This window comes from Tigriopus californicus, chromosome 10 (assembly GCF_007210705.1).
Source record: "Tigriopus californicus strain San Diego chromosome 10, Tcal_SD_v2.1, whole genome shotgun sequence".
NCBI lineage: Eukaryota > Metazoa > Arthropoda > Copepoda > Harpacticoida > Harpacticidae > Tigriopus > Tigriopus californicus.
In genome coordinates this window covers 7,703,953-7,721,317 of record NC_081449.1, presented here as the reverse complement: position 1 = coordinate 7,721,317, position 17,365 = coordinate 7,703,953, and the positions used below count along the sequence as shown (strand labels likewise).

General features: G+C 42.4%; 2 protein-coding genes across 2 annotated transcripts; one reads left to right on the top strand and one right to left on the bottom strand.

Annotated features, from left to right (window-relative positions):
- The first annotated feature begins 1,672 nt into the window (after positions 1 to 1,672).
- LOC131889085 (ubiquitin-like modifier-activating enzyme 1) lies at positions 1,673 to 9,490 on the top strand. Its single transcript, XM_059238084.1, has 2 exons — positions 1,673 to 3,541; positions 7,640 to 9,490. Exons 1-2 carry the CDS (start codon positions 1,818 to 1,820, stop codon positions 9,168 to 9,170), a joined length of 3,255 nt encoding a protein of 1,084 aa, XP_059094067.1. The 5' UTR covers positions 1,673 to 1,817; the 3' UTR covers positions 9,171 to 9,490.
- LOC131889103 (calcium uniporter protein, mitochondrial-like) lies at positions 9,183 to 17,365 on the bottom strand. Its single transcript, XM_059238110.1, has 2 exons — positions 15,314 to 17,365; positions 9,183 to 10,446 (listed from the first exon to the last, which is right to left on the bottom strand). The coding sequence occupies exons 1-2, from the start codon at positions 16,149 to 16,151 to the stop codon at positions 10,028 to 10,030; spliced, it is 1,257 nt and encodes a 418-aa protein (XP_059094093.1). The 5' UTR covers positions 16,152 to 17,365; the 3' UTR covers positions 9,183 to 10,027.

The window sequence follows — 17,365 nt, the reverse complement described above, 5'->3', positions numbered from 1 at the left end:
AAATACTTCTCAGCACAATTATTTGAACCTACTATACTCAGGGAGAAGAGGCTAGCTGTGGTACGGTCTTGGTAGAGCATCTGCTCTCCAGCTCCATTTTGCAAATCCTGGTATGGTCCTAGGCAAAGAGACCTTGTCTTAGGCTAGCCAAGTCAAACTTATTTGCAGTATTTAATTTACTGCTTGAGTTGAGGCTCTGACAGTTTCAATGGGCAAACATGCGGCCATTCCTGAGGTTGAGGTAAAAATTCATGTTGGCTGTGACGACAAAACAGGAACATCCCTCAGTTGGAACATCTATTATCAGATGGAAGGCCAAATGAGAGAGCTGTCATCTGACTTTTTAAGAAAAAAACAAACCTGGGGAAAAGATTCTTGCATTGTTCAAGCTGCCTCTCAGACCAATCAGCTAGACCACCATCTTGTTCATATATCTTTAATATTGCATGATAAAAAGATACTTGAGATCTGCAACAGAATATTGATAATGTCACAATGAAAGTATTAGAAAACAATTTTGTCATTAAGATTGTGTTTCATGACATGTTAGAGATAAGTTTACACTGTTTTCAAGTTTCTTGAAAATAATAGCAGGCCAATTCTTTCCAAATTAATCATCCATCTCCTAACCATTTAATGATAACCTGCCATGTTAAGAGAGACAGCGGAAGGATGGATGGAATATATATGCAGGCGGTTGTTAATATATATGACACTTATTTTGTACTTTCATCTGAAACAAAATTCTAGAAAAAATGAGGAAAACTTCAAATCTCACAATTTTCTCCCCCAAATTGACCCGAATTTATATATAGATGTTCCAAAATTGCAGAAATATTAATATTTTGGTGCTGGAGTAGCTGACATTGTATAATCAATTGTAGAAAAATGTCATTGCTGATAAAATTGCAAAATTTGCAGAAAATTCTGGAATATGCAGTTTTTTTGCACAATATGCAGGATGCAAGTTTTGGCCGTCCCTGCTCATGCGGTATTCGGTTCTTGTACTGTAGGCAGTACAAAATGTATAGCGTAAATGTGTAAACGTAAATGTAAATATAAAGTGAATTCACCTTTTTGAGAGTAGGTTTGAAAATGCTTTTGTGGTTGCAACATCGCATTCCAAGCGAAAGGAAGTTTCCTTAACATGTAGCACTGTATAAGCGTCAATTTTTTTCATCAACTCGAAAATTCTTTTTTGAATCATGTACGAAAAAACATAAGAAGTTCAATTTGCCGAGTTAGATACTCGAAATGTCGAACTGTTTGCTTATCATTTTGTACGAGTTCAATGTAGCACCTACGGAAAGTGTTCTATGGATATCTTTTGGATTCATTCCATGGTCAACTACTCTTGTGAGCCTTCAGTAACTCAAAACATATTTAAGGAGCTGTACGTATATTCAATATTAATGAGACGGATGGATGATACCTGAGTTGTTTAAGACTAAAAGAGGGTGAAGCACTCAGGAAGAAGAGAAAGAACCGCCGAGAGCCTTGTTGCATTCAAGTCCGTCAAAAAGAGCGCACACTCCATGCATTATGTACACACCAATTCGGTTCAAGCCACAAGGAACGGGCGAGGCTTACACGTTCTTCTTCAGTTCCTTCTTCACGTCCTCTGTGGTTCTTTCTGCCTGGCTGACATTGTAGCTATAACATCCACACCGACAAATACCTGATTGGAATAAATATCTTGGCGGCCTTATCCGAACCAAACTCAGAGCGGCTCAACGCAAGCTAGAGAAGCCAAGAGGGAAAACAAGATAACAGATAAATCCTTAGACGAAAGACCAGATCAGATCCCTCCGATTAGAATGGGATCTTGTGCCTCCTCCAACTCGGATACGACCAGTGCCAGGGCTCGTCAAGACTGGGGGCACGAGCAAGAAAGGGATGGCGATTCCCAACCCACCGACGACTTCATGGCGGAAAACATGGGTAATTTAATTGAAACCAAAGACCATGTGGACGAAGGCCTATACTCGCGGCAGCTCTACGTCATAGGAAAAGAGGCTCAGGCTAGATTGCAGAGCTCGAAGGTCCTTGTCAGTGGATTGGATGGATTGGGATTGGAAATCTGTAAAAACCTGGCTCTTTCGGGCGTTGGAGTCCTAACTTTGCACGACAATGGTATTGCGAGCTCGTTGGACCTTGCCTCCAATTTCTATCTGTCGGATGCACGGTCCCCCGAGAAAAGAGCCATGGCTGTGATTCCTCATTTGGAAGATCTCAACCAAAATGTGGAGTTTCGTGTCATTTCCGAAATTGAAGAGACCGATGTACAGGATCATGATGTCATTGTCATTTGCGGAGCCTCTGAGAGCACCCAGATCAATCTCTCTCAATGGAGTAGGCAAAATGACAAGAAATTCGTTCTGGGCGATGTGATTGGAGCGGTCTGTTATGGCTTCTGTGATTTTGGTTCCAATTTTGAAGTGATTGATCCTGATGGAGAAGAACCCGTTGAGGTGGATATCGTTTCGATCAGTCATGACGACGTTGGAAGTGTGATTTGTTTCGGCGAAGAGAGACATGGATTGGGAGACAAAGATGTGGTGATGTTTCATGATGTTCGAGGAATGGAGGAACTGAATGGCCAAGAACGCTTGATCCATGTCACTAGCCCATTTACATTCACCATCGGTGACACTTCAAGCCTCTCGCCTTATACTTCAGGCGGCCGCGTAATTCAGCTTAAACAGCCTCGGGTGATTTCTCATTCGTCTCTTCAAGAGTCTCTCCTAGACCCCCAAATTGAGGTCACAGACTGGGCCAATCCCCAACGGAGTGAGTTCCTGCACCGCGCTATCAGGACCTTGTACGCCATGGAAAGTAATAGGCAAGGGCTGCAGGAGACAGATGAGGACGCCTCCTACTTGGCACCCTTGAACGCCTTTCTAGACGAAATGAAGTCCCAATATGGAGATGTTGTGAATAAGCATCACTTAGAAGAGGATCTTGAAAGGCTTTTCGAAAGTAGAAAGGGAAGGCCCGGGCCACTCTGCGCATTTCTGGGCGGCATATTATCACAAGAAGTCATGAAATCTTGTACCGGGAAGTTCTCTCCCCTCCAACAATGGTTCTACTATGACATGCTCGATTGCGTCTTGACTAAACAGATGCAGAGCAACGTGAGCAACCCTGACAACGACCACGGTGTCGACGATGAGGACGAAGAAGCAGAAGGAGCGGAAGAGGAAGGAGCACCCCAAAATGATCCAATGCAGTCAAATCGATATTTGGGACAGGAGGTGGTCTTTGGTCGAGATCTCCAGAAGAAGCTTGCTCAACTGAAAGTCTTTGTTGTTGGATCAGGGGCTATCGGATGTGAACTGTTGAAGAACTTGGCGATGATGGGGGTCGGAGTTGGTGATGAGGGAAAAATTGTTGTCACTGATCCAGATCGAATTGAGCGATCCAATCTAAGTCGGCAGTTTCTTTTCCGGAATAGCGATATTGGGAACAATAAAGCTCAAACTTCAGCTGCAGCTATTATGGAGATGAACCCAGCCGTTCATGTCGAGGTTTTCGAAGAGAGGTGAGTGCCTTTTCAAACATGACACACTGGAGTACAAGGGCATGGAAAAATCTGCATTCATTTGAAATTTGCTCATGGCAATCAAGAGCGAACATGACATATTTGCTCCATTACAAGAATGTTAATTGCAGACCCCGGGCAGCTGCAGGCACGCCTAACAAAAGCAAATAGAGCCGTTTGCTTTAAAATAGAAGTCGACTTGGCGCAGTTATGCCATTCGAAACTGTCAAAAAAAATGATATAAAGTGTAACTGCTGCATGGAGCTCGCAGATATTAAAGAAAATGGCTCCAACACTACAGCCCAGTTTTTAAAGTGCAGGAGTGAATCTTAGATCGAGAGAAGGTCGTACTACATACCTAAGTTGGATCTTTTCTCCATCTAAGATTCACTCCTTGGCTTAAAAAAACTAGGCTGAGTTCCCTCCTAAACGAAGGAATCTACGTTTATAGAATGCTTCATCCAGTCAAGCGATGCTGTTTATCCATGTTTGCTTGTAAATCGAGGAGAGTGAGTGGTCGAGTTCCAATTCTTTTGTTGACATACACCATTGTGATCCTGGCTAGCGCTCAATCTGATCCTCAAAGTAGCCTCAAACCGATGTACTATATACATGTACGTACTTACTATACACCTACGTATGTATGGTGGAAGTAAGCTCTGGCAAAGATGCACATAGTGGTATTTTTACAGAAAGGCATTGAAAGGAGTGCGGTTAGGTAAATAATAGGAGCAAGGAAAGCTCGGGTAGAAAAACATTACGGTAATCAGATCTTGTATTGTTGCAAGTCTGCTTAGGTAAACCAGGGCTACCAAGACCTAGCTGATATATTTCGTCTTTTTGTCATGCTACCTTGGAATAGATATGCATATTGGAAAAAGAAAACACAAGAACATACCCCTCAGACCAATCATCCACTTCTGTTCAAGAGGCTAAACCAAATAACTCAAGTTCTCCTATTTTTCTCTTCAAACTTTACCAAGAGGCTAATAAAGCATGGATGAAAAGGTTTGAAGAAAGCTTTTCTTTGAAGAGTTCTTTGTTCGCTCTTTCCCTGCTGCCCAATTGTGAGGTAGACGAAAGAACCTGGGAGGACCATGTGGAACAGACCCCAAAAGGAAAAAGGCGCTAATTCAAATTTACGAACTTCTCTTATCAGAAAGTGCAGCACCAGATAGTTTTCAGTTAGCCTCATTTCTTAAGCTAGGCGACAAATTCTTTTACAGAAAACAATTTTCAACTCCCTTCTTCTCACCAATGTGTCATGTGAAACCGTATTTAAAAGGTTGGCGTTGGCATTTGTCTACGAATGAAGCATGGCGGCGTATAAAACAATGTAATTGCATGTGATATCTGTTTCAATTAAATTTGCAGCGGAATATTTTCTGCACGTTAGAAGAGCTTATTTCCATCTTGAACAATTTTGACTTTTTACATCATTTCCCTCTCAGTTTAAATTGTCGAGCGTCAACAGATGGTGAGGCATCATTTCAGAGCACTTGAGAAGGATTTAGTCAACAAAATAATACCTAGCAAATAGATTACGAAAAGTTTCAACAAAGAGATGAAAAACAACATTTTAGTTGATTCAAAGTAGATCATAGACGGTGCACTAGGTTTTATTCCACCAAATTAACATTTTCAAGAATTTCTATTACTGCAGATCAAAAGAAAAAGGTTGAATCAATGAAGTTGTTTTTAAATTTTCCGTGTAATTTTGGATTATTTTGAAACTACTATCACAAGACCAAAATAAGTCCAGAGAGAACGTTTTGAATCAATCAATTTTCGTCTTTGCAAAGCAACGGTATGTTTCTAAAGGGCCTGACAAAAAAAACAATCGCGCATTTCCAAAGTTGGTTGCTTTTTTGAAAGCCTAAACAAAAGCTTTTGATTGGTATATTCTCACCAAAGATCAATTCAAAAGAATTGTAATTCTCATTGATTTAATTATTAAGTAATAGTTTTCAAATGACAGTTTTAAATGAGTACTGGTGGCAAGTTTTTGAGGGATCTCAGTTATTTCGCTACAACAAAAAGGCCAAAATCTACACTAACCCTGCAGCTATCAAGACCACGCACGGAACAAGGAAAAGTGACTTGCAGATTGGCTTTATTCCCCATTAACCACTCCCCACCTTCTGGCCCCAGCTTCTGGCAGCTATCTATTCTCGTCTCCTTGACCTTCTTGGAAAGGAGAGGCCTCAACAAGGTCGCTCGTGACTTGAGATCAACCTTCTGACTGAAGCGAGAGAGCAGGAACAGGCATCATCATATTGCTAAGAATTGTGGTCAAGCTCCCTTTTCTTGATTTTTCTGTTGTTGGCTTCGATACAAACTGATACAAAAATGGACAATGAACGAACGGGCTTCCCTCCGCGTCTGAGCTACTTTTCAAAATAAAGTAATAAGAAAAGTCGATCTCTTCAAGGCAGTTCATTAGTATATTATTAATTTGCAAAGTGCTTTGTTTCAAAAACATGTTGTCAAAAGATTGGTAGTGGACCAAGATCAGGCCAAAAATGCTATTTTCAGCCTCAGCGGTTTTTTTGAATAAGTGATTTGTTTACAAGGAGATGAAATTTTTATGTTTTTGTTTGGAGTCCACATCTCTAGATGTCCGGGGCTTAGATCATTATGCTGGAGAACCTGTCTCTGCCCATTATGCACACCGTCTTGCCGTCATTGCTCTGCACATTTTTGAAGAAGTGGCTAATGGACTTGGTGATCGGAAAGTCGCTTTTCTCAGCCCCATGCTTGATCTTGATTGCTCAGTTGATGAAAAAATAGAACATTCTTGAAAGAGGCAGACTATGCTTTTTCCAATAGGGTCAGCAGATCACTGATAATGAAGATCATAAAAGAGCTAGGAGCCTGAAAAGAGGTATCGGAATTTTGACTGACAGTGGGAGTCAAAATCATTTGCACAATTACCAAGACTTAGACAATTTTTAATTAGTATTTCAGATCAACCCTACATTCAAGGGCTAGCTCAGTCTGCCAACTCAAATTCGTTGGTAAACCAAATATATAAAGATTGAAAGGTAATGAATCGACGAGTTATAACCTTTCATTTTAATAGTACTGGGGATTACATTCCCTGTAGCGGTTAGAAAAGCGTGTGAAAAAACGGAACAAACCAAACCCCCAAAAATGTGGAGTCCCAATGTCTGAAGAAGAAATTAATCTTATTTTTGAAGAAGGCCAGACGTCTCTTCCAAAGAGGAATAGACCCACACAAATTGACGTAATTCCCTTTAAACCTCATGTCAAAACGTTTATTATGAATGCCTATTGAAGGTAACTTTAGACCAATATTTGTTCCTGTCCTTAAATTAACAATCAACATTTTCCACCAATGGAGTTCTTTGACTTCAGGATCGAAAAAGCTGACATTCTTTGTGATAATAAACTGCATCCTGTGCATGTTAACATGAAAATCAGGGAGTAAGCCAGATGCTACCTATGGCAATTTGAGCTGAAAATCATGTGGAAACGGTTTTCCAGAAACATGATTTTAGTCCTCTTCAACTGTGTGCATTTTAACATGACAAGTTTGGATCCTACATTTTAAGCACCGGTTTTTGAGAACAGGTTAACAAAAATCCCAACACTTTATCATCTACATTTTTGTCAATTTTCAGTGACACATTGACATTTTGAAGAGTTTCAAAGCCCACTAACTTTGGCAACCGATTTACTAAGGAATACTGTTTATTTTGTTGCTCTAAAGAACTTCATAATTATCTGACAGTAAAGAAAATTACAAAGTACAAGGGCGTCCATAACTTTTTATTGACGTTTCACCCCTCAACTGCTGTCTTAAGGGAATATCAAGTGATCATGCAAATTATTTGATAAAATTTCATCTTAATACAACTCCCATAAAAAGCTAAAAAACTGCCTCTATTAATAACAGGATCTTGCTGTCGGACCCTTCTCCCCAATCTAAAGACCTAGCTTTAATCCTTTTATCTTACTACAGGCCCTTAAACTCAAGGTTGCCATCCATGTACTCGTAATGTATATGCCTTAAACTAGACCTTGGCTTGAGGGACAAATAAATGACGATATTTTTTGTCTTTTATTCTCATTTAGGGTTGGGAAGGAGAGTGAGGCTGTTTTTACAGAGGATTTTTGGAAGCAATTTGATGTGATTGTGAATGCCCTGGACAACGTTAGTGCTCGGCAATACGTGGATGAACAATGCGTCCGTCATGAAAAGCCCCTCCTGGAATCGGGCACATTGGGAACGAAAGGAAACGTCCAAGTGATTATTCCCCATCTGACTGAATCCTACGAAGACAGCCAAGATCCCCCTGAGAAGGAAATACCCATGTGTACCCTGAAGCACTATCCTTTCACCCTCGAGCATACAATCCATTGGGCTAAAGACCTCTTCCACGGGCTCTTTGAACGGCCCTCGGTCCTGATGGAGAAGTTTCTCATTCAAGAAGTAGAGTTAAGCGAAGACGCACGGACGGACTTAAGTGATTTCCTCTTTTGTTTCCCATTACAACCAGACAGGTTATGCCAGTCGGCCCTTGATTGCCTCGAATGGGCGAGATCACTATGGGAACAAAGGTTTGCTAACGAGATCAAACAAATCCTTCACATTTTCCCACCTGACGCCCTGGCTTCGTCTGGTTTACCTTTTTGGACCCCTCCGAAAAGGTGTCCACAGCCTTTGGAATTTAATACCACGGAGGATGACCCGCCTTCTCTATTGTTTGTGGAAGCAGCTGCTCGACTCAAGGCCAGGATTCTTGGCCTTGAAGGCGAGTTCGAGAGCCTCGACATTCAAGAGGCCTTGGAAGCCGTTCAATTACCGGAATTTCACCCAATATCAAACTTTTTTGTTCCCCAAGACGACTCGGATGTGCCTCAGACAGACAATGAGAACGACGAAAAAGAAGACACCTCCGAGGAGGGTCTATTATCACCCAAATTGGAAGCCCTCGATGGGTTGCCAGGAAATTCCCCTTTCCAACAAATTCAGACGATCGAGTTCGAAAAAGATGACGATGATAACGGTCACATGGACTTCATCTATGCTGCCGCGTCAATTAGGGCCCAAAACTACGGCATCCCCATTAAGGATCGCCCAACTGCTAAACGCATTGCCGGTCGAATCATTCCCGCCATGGCCACAACAACTTCTGTGGTGGGGGCTTTAGCTTGTATGGAGCTCTACAAAGTAGCACTTAATGGGAATGCCGCCTTTACAGCACCTCGAGTCAGTTATAGAAACAGTTTCACGAATCTGTCCCTTCCACTGTTTGCTTTCTCAGCTCCGCTCTCTCCGAAAAAGCTGAGTCGCAATTGGACCAAATGGGATCGCATCGACCTTGACGGTGGACTCACTTTGGAGAAAATCCTTTCGCTCCTCAAGAATGATTACAGCGTCACGCCGACGATGCTCGTGTGTGGACCGCTTTGTTTGTATGCCAATTTCCAAAGCGAGGAGAAACGCGCCCAACGATCCAATATGACATGCAAGGAAGTCATTGAAGAGCTCACGCAGAAGGACTTGCCAGAGCATGTCAAATCATTGTGGATCTACGTGGCCGCCGTGGACGAGCAAGAGGAAGATGTCGACATCCCTTGTCTTAGAATAAGAATCTCATAAAAACGCATTGGGTCAGATGGCAAAGATAAAGTTTATTCGAATATTTCTGAAGACCTTCTTATGTTAGTTGGTTGATCGATCAACAGAACACGAGCGATTCTATGAGTTATAATGATTGATAGTAATATTCGTGATAGTAAAGATAACAGATTGTAAGACGTAAAGGATGGTTAGATTGATTGACAATATTCTATTATATTTGTTATAGCTTTGATTTGAATGATCTGCTCTAGAGAAGAGTAACAATTCACGGCTGCATTTGATTACCTAAAACTGCAAAACTTTACATCTGTCGGGCAATCCGAAGGCCCAAACAACAATCTTGCAAAAACTTCTACCTGTCTGTAATTGCATGAAAAACGTCACGAAGTGACAATTATGGTTTGAAAAGAGTTCTTACATAGATTGGAAAGAGAAATGAAGTCGAACCAGATGGTCGGAATTCAATCGTGCACTAAGATCAGATTTTACAACAGCACACATTCATAATTAGCACTCGACCCACATTACTAGGTACTCGTGAATTGTGATGACACGCACTGGAGGAAAAAACAGGTCGAGTGCTTGCTAACCTTTTGATTTTTGAGCGTCGTTCATGAAAAGACTTAAGAATGTAAAGAGATAATCGTGAGATTGATAATGTGGATTATGATGATGACGATGGTGTTCGAGTTTTGGTAGCTGATAAGATATCGATTTGAAAATAATATAACAATGGTAATCATAGCAACAATAATAAAAGATAATGATTACACACAATCTAGCTGAGTTAGCCATATAGCTTAGAAAGAGATATCTACTAACTGGAAGAATATAGGAGTGTACGAAAAGCTTTCCAATTTGAGTTTCCAGTGGACTCAGTTACTCGAAGAAGGACCAGTCCCCCCGGTGTTGCCCTCACTAGAATTGACTCCCCCTGCTCCGCTCTTAAATTTATCCTTTATCATATTTTTGATGTTGCCGATGTTAATTTGAGCACCAAGAATCCCCCCGGGGCTTCCATCGCGTTTGCCAAGTCCGGCGTGCTTGGCGGTCAATGAGGCTGGCAGTTTCAGGCTAATAGGATCCCGAAGACGTTGAAGATCTTGCTCGATTCGCTGCATGTCCTCTTGAAGATGATTATACCGCTGAACATTCCAATCCTCTCGTCTGGCTTTCTTATAGAAGCTGAACAGATATTGCCGATCGCGAACATCTGGCAAAATGTAGTCCTGGTTCGTCAGGGTGAAGTAGGCGTAACAAGCGATAGCCGTTCCATAGGTTACAAAATACGTGACTGGAAGAGGAAAGAGAAACAGACAAGATATTAAAAAAAACCACCTTCACTCAGCCCCGGATCTGACGAAGACTTGCAATTCGCACGACGGAGCGTGAACCCAGGTTTCTTTCCCACCCCATGTGAAATTATTGTGCACCAAACAGGATAGGATCTTGTGCAAAGAGACAATTGGTATCAAGAATAGCAAAACCCTGCCGACCTTAAAGCAAATATATGTACGTACATTGATGGTCTCTCCAATAGAGCCCTTAATCTTAAGGCAGCACCACTTCAAAAATGAATTAACATTCCTGCTGTCCGTTCTGCGAGAGCATGGGCTTCAAATTCAGGTTTCATCACATTTCCTTATCCTGATTCGGTCGGTTGGTGCCTCATTAGACGCCTCCAGGTAAGAGAAAACTAACTTATTTCAAGCGTCGTCCGTCTGTCTCCCCTCTAGAGATTAGGTTTTCCTTTTTGAAGGTGCGGAAGAAGTCTTTGTCTCCTGTCATCCCCGTGCCATTCCCTTTCCCTCGGGATAGATGCATGCAGTCCTCTCAAACAATCAGAATGGCCACACTACTCGACACTACCTCTACACACTACTATGACTACTACTTAATGAAATTTGGCCGTTCGTGGCACGACGAAGACGAAAACGTGGAATGGACCAAAAGATACATGAATACACTTATCACTTTCGGGAATCATTGGTTTGATATCGTATGCTCTCAAAATACGGATCTCAAAAACTAATTAAGGCGCAAAGGAAAACAGGAAAATGTGCACACAAGGCCAGGATGTCGTGGGTTGTTTATTATCGCTGTTAAAGTGAAGTGCACTTCAGCAGAAAAGTACGTATACGGATCCGCCGTCTGATACGGCTCGGTTAAGTGTCCTTGTCTAGGTCATTCGAAAGCTCTCCTCTGAAGCAAATCGCAAAACACAAAGACGAGGAATTCTGGCACATATTTTTCACTTGAAAATGTCCTCTGTTCCTTCATTTGCGTGTCGATGAAATGACTAGCAAATGGTGGGACAGAATATCAACGGAGTCAATCCAGATGTCTTGCGAGTGATACTTGTGCACCGTAAGTACGGCTTCTCTTACATGTTCATGTACACGCAACGATATTGACACAGGGTTCGCCCCGTTTTTGTCTTCGCAAACTATGTTGCTTTGAACTCCAAAGCTATGAATATATCTTCTCTTTGAAATTCGTCGAGCTTTGAAGTCGATTTAGCAATGTTTGAAGACGAAAATTCTTTAAGAAAAGCAAGTCTTGACACGCAATGGGCTTGGAATTTCGCTACGAGTGCTATCAAACTTGGCATGGTTTTCGTTAATAATGAATTGTTGAATGAATCATGAGTGGCCGGAGAGTCTTAACAAAATAACGAAAATTCAGTTAAAACAAGTGTTCCATGCTGTGTAGAGATGTTGTCATCATTTGGAACAATATGGTAATGCAATGTCACTAATTTATCTGAGTGGTTTTTGTACCTCCCCTTGTATGGTAATATCATCAAGTCGAGACCAACAAAATCGATATGCACGAAAACGTTAACTGAGAAACATTTTCTCACGCAAGAATTCTTTAGGTTCTTTGCACTTTAGCTTAACACCAATACAACCATCATTTATACGATTCTGACTGAGAAATTCTTTTATGACCTGATCTCTCATCGCTAGTCTTGGTTTTCAGAGTTCGTTTTTTTTATCTTCAACAAGAGAACCGAAGTCGAGCGGGAGGTTTCGGGAAAGGGCTAAACATTCTTTTTCATGGTTTCCAAATATCATTTTTGCCTGTCTGACGGCTTCTTTTCCGCTTAATCTTTTTTTCAGTTGATCATAAAGACGTGTTACGAAAAGAATGGCTTTTTCCCAGATATCATTTCCGATATCGTATTTTCATTACATTTTTGAAGTCATTTAGAGACAGGTCCTTCAAATGAATTGACAATGATTTTTTTTTTTATGTTTGCTAAGGAAATGTAGGAGCCGTGATGTTAGAGGCTAGCGCAGTTTCTCAGCTTGAGAAGGGTCCCGAGTTTGATCTTCCTTCCCTTTTTTCTCAATAAGGAAAAAGACAGGGATCCAATCCGATTCGGACACGACACTGCTTATCGGAATTGTATAGGGAAAGGATCACTATTCCAACTCTAGCAACGTAAATGTGAATATCTCTATTAGTTTTCACGGTTCGAAATTGAGTGATTGCTCCCAATCGACCATCGAATACTTACTTATTTTATCGATTTCTTTTATATGTTCTGTTGTACATTCTTTTCGCGAGAAAATACTGCCTCTTATATTTGGCAACAAAGTTCATGGAAACAGCTGGAGGCATTTTGTGCCACCCATCCATTACACTGCATTCTTCTCCTATTGGGGCAGATTCGGGGCCCTCATTTGCAACTTCAATTCTTGCCTCAGATTTTCAATGGATTAAATACGGTTTCGTGGCAAGCCAATAACTCGCACTCATTATATGTTTCTGGGCAGACTCTATGAGGGTTTTTACTTTCACGATTTCCTTGATCGGCACAAGGTGGTCTACTCTTTTGAGTAGGTGCCTTAAAATATTATTGAATCTCAACCATGCTTCACTTTAGATGGTGTTATCCTGTAAACAAACTTGCTCAAGGCGATAATAAACTGTTTGATCGTGATTAAGGTAAAAGTTTTTGATCTCTATCTTATTGGTCCACAAGGCAGATTTGTCGAGGCTGATATCCTTGCCCAAGTGACCCTTGACAAAAACCAGTTTGGCCTTAGTGTGTCTGGCCTGTAGGAACTGGGTTCTTCTGGGCCTTGATAAACAGGGCCCCAAGTGATCTGATCGTTCTCGACATGTTGATCTTGGAAACGGTGACCCCCCAACAATGACCAACTCATCCGGTTCATTCAGGGATTTTTCAGCGGCGAGGACCAGCCCAAGGAGCATTTTTTCTAAGTTTCATAATTTTCTCTGAGTTTGCCCTAATATTGTCTTGGGCTAGGATAGATAGAGATTATTTGCATTTCAAGCACTTTGGCAGGAACCATTTATCAACGATGTGCAAACTTTTGAGAAGCATGATTACAGACAATAGATATGTATGTAAAACAACTTAACGGGTTTCTAGGGAATATCTTTCCTTCCACTACTAAGGCTGAAAATTGACATTTCCAACACAATTGAACTGATTGAGCTGATCTTCTTTATAAGCCGTTGTTGATTTAGTGTATGTCTCTTGATGATTAAGTTGAGCTCCATCATTTGCACGGGTTCCAAACTCTAAAATGATCTCTCTGTTTTGGTTTTAAAATCCAATACAAATACGAGGCTCAAGCTCCCAAAATACTATTTTTTGAGAATGAAGACTCAGATTGTGTGAAGACTAGCTTTATCTAATCACAATAAGATTGAGTTGATTGGAATAACTGGCAATCATTTTTATCATGCCTGACAGATGGGCCGAAAGAAATTGTTCACAACTCTTTTTTTCTGTAAGATTCGCCAATCACCCGACTTTTCATCAAATTCTTGCAATTGCAAGTGCAAAATGAAAAAGGTTTAGAAGAGCGAAGTGAACTCTAATTTTAGTTGGGTGCAGTTGTTAATATTCCACTTCGTGCTCTGGTTGATTGAACCGAGACCAAAAATTAGTTCACGGACCAATTGCAAGAATACATGCACCCAACTATTTGAATGCATAAATGATAGATTAACTCGTAATAAACGCAGCCTAATTTAGGTGATTGAGGAGTTTCCTGCCTGGACCATGTCATCTCAAAAAATAGACCTGTTGTTAGCCCAATGTTCCGTCATGTTGTCACAAAAGTGCATTTATCGACTCCCACGGGGTGTTATCTTTTGAATCTCCATATTGAGAGATAGATGGGCTCGTCAGATTCTTATCGGTCAGTCGGAGGGGAACCGCATGACTGAGAGGATAAACGAGCGAGAAAAAGATGTCGAGATTTGGTCCCTGTGAAACATCCGAGGAAACTGCATGCACTCACAATGAATTGGGTTGGTCAAAGCACTATAAATTGTTTGGAAGCTTCCAGGGCTAGTCCGCGGCTGCCTCACTCTAATTCAAAGTGTTTCATGCTGTGCATTCGACTTGGAGCGGATAAGAAGTAACAAAAGGCATGCAACTCCATGAATTATCTAATATTGGAGCGAGGAAAATCCCACACATAACTCAGAAGAGAGAGCTTTCACGGGCTTAATTCTGACTGGGAACAAGTGTTGGGGTTTGGACAACTGCGCATACTTAGAGCATGAGTGCCAAGAAGCTTCCCTCTTCCCTTCTATGCGGATCATCCAGCCAGCAGATGTTTTTCACAACTGCTAGTATAAACGGCATCTATTGTGTGTCATTCATGTATCCCCAACGGTCATGAAAACGTAATGTCGCAAGAGCAGAACATAACACCCGTATCTAAATGAGCACACTAGAGCAACAAGTTTTCTTGGCCAAGTATCTATGAAGAGGAAGCCATAATGTTACCCAGAATGAGATGGTCCTTTCATTATTCAGACCAATATCCAATTATCGAGTCCCCTTCTTTTCTTTCTATCATCTTTCTCTTGATTACTGGTCCCGTGCTCTTTGTATTTCTGGCTTCCAGTTCGGCTTTTTTGTAGCCGATTGTGCAAGTTGTGAAAGGGAAAGGGGCAAACAGGGCCAAACGAGCATTAATCAAAAAGCCCCGTTTTGATTAGAGAGGTATGTGCATGGCTGTTGTCAACCTTCCCCAGGGATAGCTGATTATCCAATGCCATATCTACGGTGCTTATATGTACAGCAGTATGTATGTTCCATAGACCTCGGAGAAAAAGATCTTGACGTGAAGCGGCAATATTGTAATGAGGACAAGAAGCGAGCTTACCAGGTTCCATGATATCCCAGGAGTATTCCCACCACGTCAATCTGGCTAAGACACCGAACTGAACACTCATGAGCCCCAGTCCCAACCAAGTGAGATGCTTGGTTCTCCGTTGGGCATAGTCGGCTAGTAACTGACGTTGACGCTCCAAAGGACCAAGTTCCTGTTTCAAGGACTCGATCTCCTGAATCATACGTTGCTCTTGAGCAGCTTGGTGCTCCTCCACATGCAACGCTTCGTAGAGTTCCCCCACCAAGGACCTGATGTTGCCCACGTTCTCCAGGTCCTTTTCCACCACGACCAGATCGTCGAAATGTTCCTTGAAGGGAGGTCGTATCCGGTAGGGAACGTCATTGATCATCAAGTCAAATTCGCCACTTTGCATCAGGTTTTGAATCGATGTGGTGGACGCGATGCGAATACCATCGATATTCCGGATCACGGCGCGATCAATGCCAGCATCTTCTTTCTGGAGCATTTCCAGGAAGTCTCCCACGGTGTGTGTAATGGGTTTCAACGTGAACACACACGGCTCATTTCGTGAAGGCAAAGGAACGGTAATTTGAGGCAGTCCATACTTCATTTCAACCGAGACGGTGGCTTTGGTAGGGAAGTTCGGACTGGACGTGGGAGAAGCACCATGATCATCATCTGAATTTGTGGAGAGTTTGGCCACACTACAAGAGTAGGGCGGGACGGAACCCTGGGCGTTGAGCCATCGACTTGCACAACGCCCAACGCGCAAGGGGATCAGGTTATCACGGACTCTGCATGACCAAATGGGCACATACGTGTTGACTTGGGTATTGAGCAATTGTCGTAAAAGTTTATTAGTCAGCATGGTGGTAGGGTAGAAATAATGAAGTCGTCAGACGGACACTGTCACACCCAAACTAGACGACCATCGAGTTTGGCAAAGGCTGATTCGCAAACCTCCATCCAGCGACTCAAAACGCGGATCTTGGGCGAGTGCAGTACACGATGGTCCGTCTGTTCTTCGTCCACTGACTGGTTGTTCTAAATGAGAATTTAGCACCAAAGGCTGGGGACGATGGGGATTGTTAGAGAAGACCTCATTCAAAGATCTTCTTCGCTCTCCCCTCGGTCCGCAACTAAGGCCAGAAGGAGGATATGTGTTTCAAGTGCAGGGAAGAGACTGCTGACGGACAACTGCTCGCACATCGAGTTGTTCACTGTGAACATGTTGGGTGGCTCGCCCTTTCGACGACCGTCTCTCACTTAGTCCATGCATACACGTTCCATTTCCACCATCCACTGAGGAACGAGGAGGCACAGCTCAGAAGGAACTACTACTACTACTACTCCAAGTTGTAGTAGTAGTAGTAGTAGTAATCGTAGCTTGAGTTGCTCCACGTCCGCGAGGCGTACGTACTTGCCGCTCAAAGGCCCAAGGAAGTGGAACAAATCCCAAGGAGAAACAGACCAAGAAGAAAGAGAGGAAAAAAGAACAGGACAAGCTCCAAAGGACGAAAAATAATGGTAGCCAAAGGACGCCAATGAAGGCGGTCGAGGTGCGGTAGCTGCAGTAGCAGCCGCAGTTCGTAATGGCTCAAGGGAGGCAAACCCGAGTTGTTTGTGCGCAGAACAAGTCCTCTTCTTCAAACCGAACTCCCTTCTGATCGTAAGAAAATGGCCTTGCTACAAGAGTCCAATTCTCATCAGGAAAGCAGCGGTGAGAACCACAGGAAGGCTGACAACTGCCGGAACAAGGGCCATCGGCGCCGCTGCAACATCTAGCAGAAACCAAGCCCCTCCGAGCAAGGCCGTCTAGCTTTCTTTCGGTTGTCCTCAGAGTCTCGGTCTTTTTTTCCTAGATGGAGTGGCCCACCGTAGCACCAATACACACACATATAGTACATACAGGGTACACTCAACCCACAGATGGACTTGGATAGTTTAGTGGGTCGACGAAGCCAGGTTTCTTCTTCGCATTTCCTCCACGAACCCAATTTGTATCAAGCCTCTTTGACTCTTTTCGTCCCTTAGCCTCTTTGGCTGTGTTACTGCCTTTATTTCGCTTTGCTCTTCAAACTA